This window comes from Apis dorsata, unplaced genomic scaffold (genome assembly GCF_000469605.1).
Source record: "Apis dorsata unplaced genomic scaffold, Apis dorsata 1.3 scaffold_99, whole genome shotgun sequence".
Classification (NCBI taxonomy): Eukaryota; Metazoa; Arthropoda; class Insecta; order Hymenoptera; family Apidae; genus Apis; species Apis dorsata.
Window position 1 is genome coordinate 1,819,205 of NW_006263397.1, and position 7,835 is coordinate 1,827,039.

The 7,835-nt window shown below is 32.8% G+C and overlaps 1 protein-coding gene across 5 annotated transcripts in view; it reads right to left on the reverse strand.

Moving 5' to 3' along the window:
• LOC102678389 (sestrin homolog) overlaps nt 1-7,835 on the reverse strand; it is a 140,092-nt gene that overhangs the window by 25,066 nt on the left and 107,191 nt on the right. The window contains exon 1 of one of the 5 annotated variants that reach the window (XM_031508756.1): nt 7,658-7,817. The exons of 2 other annotated variants lie outside the window; for them this stretch is intronic. In XM_031508756.1, the coding sequence (XP_031364616.1) occupies nt 7,658-7,678 (21 nt within the window). In that variant the 5' untranslated portion in view covers nt 7,679-7,817. Of the gene's footprint in view, nt 1-1,394; nt 1,401-3,862; nt 3,874-7,657; nt 7,818-7,835 lie in introns of those variants that run through there. 2 more of the 5 variants (XM_031508759.1, XM_031508758.1) reach the window with 2 other exon arrangements.

Genomic DNA, 7,835 nt, shown 5'->3' on the forward strand with positions numbered 1-7,835 from the left:
TATTTTTCTCAGGGAGGGAAAATTTTGATGAAGAATATTTTTCCAGATTGATTGACGAGGTTAATGAAAAATATTTTTCAATAAGGAGTTAAAGAAGACGTCAACAGCAGAAAAGAGAAATAATTAACCCCCTTCTTTGTTATATTTACATTTACGATGCGTTCTTTTTTTCTTTTTCTTGGTTGAAGAATCGATAATTGGTGACGAAATTAAGCCGAAAATCGAAGAAAAATATTTTTCACAGAACGAAACAACCGATGAAAAATATTTTCCAACGAGTGACAAAGTCGATAAAAAATAAACGAAGAAGGAGACCATCGACAGTGATAGCGGGGGAGTGACATAATGGTTTCATCGAGATTGTTTCACCCGTGAAATTTATCGAATCGGTAAATCGATAACAATACCTCCCCGTTTATTTGCCTTTCCTCGGTTTGGTATTAATAACCGGTTACAAAATTAGGGAAAAATGAAATCGATGAAAAATATTTTCCGCCGGGTGAAAAAAAAATTCAATGAAAAATATTTTCCACCGGTGAGTGACAAACTCGATATTGAGAAAAATATTTCTCAATTTATTGGAAAATTATTGAACAAATATTCGATTAACAAATCACACGGGATCGAGAAAAACAATTTTAAAAAAATATATATATATATATTCCCCGTGGGTGGCGAATGATACACGGATTAACCGGTAGCGATAATCGTCCCATGGCGATAGTTAAGAGACATGAAAACGTAAAACCGGGAAAGGAAGATAAACGTTGATCGCAGGCCTCTACAGCCACTGTGTTTACCCGTGAACGAAACCGGTAAACATGTTTACCAATGGCGGATTACGTTAAAATTTTAACATTTACATAAGAGCCGACGCGATAGGGAGAAATGGCTCTGTGTACAAAAAAACTCCTCATTACCATAGTAAATATGTATATTATATTAATCGATCATCGATCATTTTTTTTTTCTTTTATCGATAAGATTCGTTCGATTAAGGAATCATAAAATTTCTATCAGATTCTGTGTGAAGTGAAAAGAGTGAAAAGAGTGAAAAGTAATAGAAGAAATTTCTAAAATCTCAAATTATTTTTGATTATATTAAGATTATATTTAAGATAATTATCCAAAATAATTTTCTTCTTTTTTCGTGAATTCGAATTAAAAAAAGATTCCAAGGTTTTGAATGTTCTTAATAAATAGCTACTGTTCGAAATTCGAAGACAGGATTGAATTTCCCGAGGAATGAGTCGTTACGTCAGCAGTAGACTCTTTATACGTAAATAGGGAATCATTTAGGATCCTTTCTGGTTGGGAAGGATCCACGCTAAACTCGTCCATAATAGTCTCATAATTGTGGACGAGATTTATACAGAGTGGAACAACAATAGCACCATTTCGAATCCATTTGATTGGGTATAGATCTCCAGAGGTACGTGACCAAAGTGTAAATTACCTCTCGAATCTGGGTCTAACCTCGCCCAGTTAATCACGTAACGATAACACGCGCAGAAACGAAGAAACAAAAAGTTGTATATCCAGTTAAAGCATATATGCAATAATGATTTATCCTTCGCTAATAATTTCAAAAACTCTTTAATAAATAAAAATAATATTCCTGTATTTTTTTTTTTTTTTTTTAATTTTTCAAGATACATTTTAACTTCTATTCGCCATTCCTCGACTTTTAACTACAGTTACGAAAGTCGAGTGTACCTTGTAGAAATAACTACATCCAAGTCTAAGAAGTAGACTTAACAATTGTTGTTTTAACAATTGTTGTCTTTAGTTATTCGTATTTTTCAAAGTGTATTGAAATTTTATTCCAAGTTTTCTATTAAATCTTTTAAGTAAAGTCAGAAAGCCCTATGTACATCGTGAAGACATCGTGAAGTTTAATTTATTTTTCTTCTTCGGAAAAACAATCACAAAGAAAAATATAAGAACTTCGGTTTTCACACATACTGCAACAATGATATAATTCCATAATTAACGCATTAAATATTCTGAATCGGTAATAGTATCTCACGACGAAATGTCAATTTAAAAATACTCTTACACCTACATTTCCCCGACGAAAAATTCCAATACCAATAATTCAAAAACTGGAAATTTTCAATTGCACGAACGATGCATTTCGTAATACGTTTCGTTCAATTTCAACTGAAAACAAAAATGAAAAAAAAAAAAAAAAAAAAAAAAAAAAAAAAAAACAAAGAATAAAAAGAGTTCCAAGAGTCGAAGTAAAAAGAGTAAAAAAAAGAGGCAAAATGGTCGGTTCATTGAGCGGTGGTTTCATGCAGTTACCGATGACACGAGAAAAGAAAAAGCAAGAAAACCTGTTAGCCCGTACGGGCCTGGATCCGTTCTCGAGGTCTTCGAGAAGCGAAGGCGGCCTATGACCGCGTGCAACAACATTGAAAACCAGAACCCAGATCTCGAGAACCGGTTTACGCTTGGAAAACAATTTTACGATCTCGAGAGAGCTGCATGTCGAGGAGAAAATATATATGTATATGTATACATACATTATATATATGTATACAAGAGAAAGGGAAAAGAACAGGAAAGAAAGAAGAAGAAGAAGAAGAAAAAAAAAGAAGAAGAAAAATGGAGAGATTCGACAAGAGTTTCGTCTCAACGGGCCACCATGCCCGGATGGGACGTGTATACTCGTGGCGGTTTACAAAGGAGGGGGGGAAAAGGGGTGAAATGAAAGAAGAAAATAGGGGAGAGGGGAAAAATGAAGGAAGGGAATTAAAAAAGAAACGTCGGAGTCGTCGGATAAAAATAATCGTTCGAAACCAGCGTGTTCTTCAAAGGGACTTACACCATCCACTCGGCGTTTATTCCACGTCCAATTTACCTCCAGTTCAAAGAGCCTCTGTGTAACTAGGTCTGGGGAAAATAGATTTTCGACGTGGATAAATGGAAATAAATATTTTCGTTTCTTCGAATGAGACGAGGTTTTTGCATGTAAAATTTTCTTCGATATGGAAGTTATGTAATATATGTTGTATATTATTTCGAAACGAGTGAGATTGATATACGAGAAAATAGTATTAATTCGATTCGGGAAGAGGCTATTCTAAAATATAATTCAAACTCTTAAACAATGAAGAAGAAATGAAAAATAAAACATTGGGAATTTGTCCGCATTTTTGTATCCCTATCTCTGTATTCCTGCGCTCTCGAGTTAAAATTATTTTTAAAAAAATGAAATTCTTCCCTCCGAATCTTGCGCCTAAATAAATAAACTGAAAGAGAAAACAAATAATTCTCCTATCCGTATATTTGTTTGCCTCCGTGTTAAAATTATATAAAAAATAAAATTCTTTTCTCTGAATCTCGCAGGTATAAATAAAAAAAAAAATAAATAAATAATGAGATCATATATAAAAATTATTTTTATAAATGATCTTAATCCAAAAGTAATACAGAGCAACTAATCCTAATTACCTTTGACGTTAATTTCAATTTGATCGAAAACAAATATTTCATTTGCATCGAATCTGAATGTAAATAGTAATTAATATTTGCCTATGCGATTTAGAAATTATTTATGGAAATTATTTATGGAATATATTTCAATTTTTAATATAATATATTTTTCCTTTCCTTTTCTCCAACTCTGATTTAATAAAAGATGCAACTATTACGCAAACGTGTTGGAGGTTCTTCGTATGTACGAATTGCATAACATGGAACAGAGAAAAACATTAGAAATGCAAAACTGCGTCCGTGGTATAATTTATCTCGTAATGAGCTAGCGGTTCCATTATTTCCGTGCCAATTTCACGACGTGTCGTCCCGACAAAACGAAATTGAAATGTGCGCTCATTTTTTTCACGTGACTTTCGACGATTCACGTGAATCGAGGGGGTTGACACACGCACGTTTGAACCAGTCGCACAAGCTATGAATGAAATGTGGATATTCGTATGCAAATCATGCATACGAATAGCACGAGATAGGCAAACGTGACCGTCTAAAATTTTTCCCATTCAATGGCCAACAACGTTTTTTTTTAAACAAACCTTAATGAATGTGTATGACTCGTTTCGTCTTTCCTTCTTTTCCTCATCTCGCAAAAATACGAGAGACAGTTTTAGATTTTTGAGAATTATTTTTTTTAAGTATGAAAAATACGAATACTGCTTATCGCATTGTGAATATGAGATATAATAACTCAATAGTGAAAACTTTAAAAACTTGGAATGAAAATTGCAAAGACCATTGTCTTTCATTAATATTATTCCTTTCGATGGAAATTTATTTCCGTTTGCAACAGGAAATTTTCGCACATTTATGAATATTTCAATCAGAATTTATTCTGATTTCTAAAGATAAATGGAAGATAAATTATGATTAAGAATATTGATATTGAAATGTTCGAGTATATTTGCGTTTCTCATGATAACGAAAAGAATTAGAATGAATTAAAACTAGAATGATAGATATAATACGAAACTTGATGTGCATTGATACACAATAAAATGGAATGGCTCGTTCAAATGCCAAGAACACACTCGAAGAGAAGAATATAATAGGCAAGAAAGCTCGAATGTAAATCACTTCGCGAGGAATTCAAAGGAATTCAAAGAAACATTTCCTCTGGAGAAAAATTTTTCTCCGTAGGAAACGCGATCCATCCAACATGGCGTCTCGCATCCTGAGAGAAACTCTTTGAAAGCTGACTATTCAATCGTTCCCCTCCGCGTATCTCTCTCTAGATTTGCTCAAAATGATTAGAGTCTTATTTAGATTGCTCGATCTGATTAGGCTGGGGTCTTGTTCGAACGTGTCAGCGATTCATTTTCAAAGCTACTCGTATTACCGGGAGTAAATGTTACTAAACGTGGGGCGAATATCGATGATATTTTTTCTCTCTTTCAATTTTTTAACGTTCCATTTTATTCGCGTCCAACCGTGAAACTTTCTAATTATTTTAAAATTGGTTATATTATGCTACGTTTCGGATGATCGACTCGAACGAACTATCAATTCAACCTTGTTGACAACAGTCGAGAAATTCCATAGGTGAACACGTGTAACAAGGCTGATAATTTCAGGGCCGAGGAAACTAGATTTTTCAAAATAGATAAGTAGAAATAAATATTTATGTTCGCTCGAGTGAGGCAAGATTTTGCACATAAACATTTTTTTAGTCGCGTGAAAGAAATAGTATTTCGCGTATATTTCACTATTACTCATTCAAAAATTCGTTCAAATATTTTAATAATTATTATGAATTATTTAAACGAGTATCTCATTGAAATATAAGAAAAATTCTATTTCTTACGGATAGAATAGTAATGAATTTAAAATAATTAAACTCAATGTTTAAGAAATAAAAAATATCCCGTGACGTTTAATGGATTTTAATTAAATGGAAAATAAACGTTTCATTTGCATCGAATCTGTAAATGTAAATAGTAAATATTTACCCGTTAGATATTAAAAAAGAAATAATATTTCCAAATTGTATTCGCTTGTGAAGATATTTCAAACATTTGTTTGTTTTAAGCTATTTCAAAATTTCCTCTGATTTTAGATATGTTTCAAAGAATGAACTTTGAAAAACAAATATAATTACGTTCGGAATATCTTTGTTGTCGCTTTTGTTAGAAAATTCGCAAAATTACGCAAAAGTAATATTAATTCGTTTGTTAAAGTAACAGATAAAATTCGAAATGCGTCAATTAACGGGAATATGATACTTAAAACGAATATGATACTGGACAAGCGAACTAGCTATTAAAAATGTTGACAAAAATGATTGAAAAATAAAAAATTCGTTACCAAGTCGATAAGTGATAACGTTATATAGTATAAAGAAAAACAGAAGATCGTTTATTCGAGTAACTGTGATAGGAGGATTGCAGGATGATGAAATTTAACAATGAAGGTAACGATATAAACAGCAGAAATTATTGCAAACGTTTTGGTTGTTTTAACAAATGAATGAGCCAACGAGATGGAAAAATCCATATACGAAGAGTAATCGATTTCGAAACATATACATCAATGATTATTATTAAAATGAACCAGAAACATGGAACGCCTGAAATGAAACTTCTTATTATTTTTAAAATTCGAAACTTTCAATAAATTTAAACTTATTTTAATTTAATAAGAAATGAGACACAAAAATTTTCTGTAAAAAATAATTATTACTATTAGCTAATTTCAAGTCAGCTAATAGTTAAAAAATTGCAGAAATAATTTTTTGCTAAAAAAATAAAAAAATCTTGAATTTCGAAATTAATGTTAAAAAATTTGAAAAATAAGAATAGAAATATTTACTGTGAAATCAATAAACTGGCATCCGTACCGGTCAATGCTAGGTAGATTTTAGGTGAACGTTCAGGATGATGAAACACTTCAATAAAATTGGCAAAGTGACACAGAGCCGTGGTAAGAGAGGGTAAGTTTCTGATGCAAGAACGGATACTCCTGCGAATCGTCCCCGGAGCCAGGTTTTACCCGTTTATTCCAAAAGAAGGAAATAGTGAATCGCATGCTGACGAAACCGGTTCGCATTATGAAATTACCTTTTAAGATCTCTGATGATCGAATTAAAACTTGTAGGAATCCGCTATTTGATTTTTCAGAGATTAGATATAAAAATTTATTCCCAAACTTAATTTGCGAAATATAATAAAAATCGTAATGTACTTTACGACTGAAATATAGAAGAAAATTCGATCAATTTCGTTCCGTCACGAGAAACAACATATAAAAAAGAGTAATGTTTTGTCTCTTTTTATAGAAACATGATTCACTAACCTAATCAACCTTTTATTCGTTATCGAACGAACATAACGCGTATACACGCGTGAAAAATGGGCTGGATCCTGATTTTAACGCGCAATATATCGATCTCATGCCGCAAAACCGGCAGCACGGTTCAGACGAACAACAATTTTACGAGAGCATGTACGTTGATCATGAATCGAATGGTTACACCCTAAACAAAATCAATTACTCGCCTCTGTTGAATAAAAATATCGACTCGAATATACACAGAGAATAATTCACTCTCTTTTTGATCAATTTAATCTATCTATATATACAAACGAAACACACGAGCGATCAAACAAAATAATCGATACATCGTATAACGATATAAATGACGCAAAATTGAAAAATATTAAAAATCGATACGTATATCACAGATCGAAGCTATATTTTGAAATTAATCTAGACACGTACGAATTAATCAACAGCATTGAATAATCGAGAAAAATTGCAATTTACGAGACTACTTTCGATCATTTCTATCGATCATTTTTTCTCTTTCATTGCACTGTATCTGTGCTAGATGAATCGTATGTAAGATCTCGATGACTTTTGGAATGCGCCGGTCGCATGCGTGCACGAATCAAGAGTGACATAGATGCAAGTTGGTGTCTGTGAGCACGATACATGTGCACAGAACAGTTGTAATTACGAGAAACATGGACAAGACCGAAAAGCCGGTCGATCCTCTCCCTCTCTCTGTTACTAAGCGAAAAAAAAGGAAAAGGGAAACAAAAAAACCTAGCCAACAACGACAGGCGCATTCGTCTCGAGAGCCGGCATTTTCAGCCGGAATTTCAAACAAATGAAATAGAAAAATGGAAAAAAAATATATATTATTTGTGAAAAAACTCACGTCATTTCCAATCTGACCCATGCTGACGGCACCACCACAATTCGCGAGTGTATCCGCCTTCGGGTAAGGCTCGGTCACGTTAGCCACAGGAATTTTGGACGATTATAATAAATAAACACTATATATGTAATAAAAGATATTACACGAAAGACTTCGGTAGAACACGATATATATATAT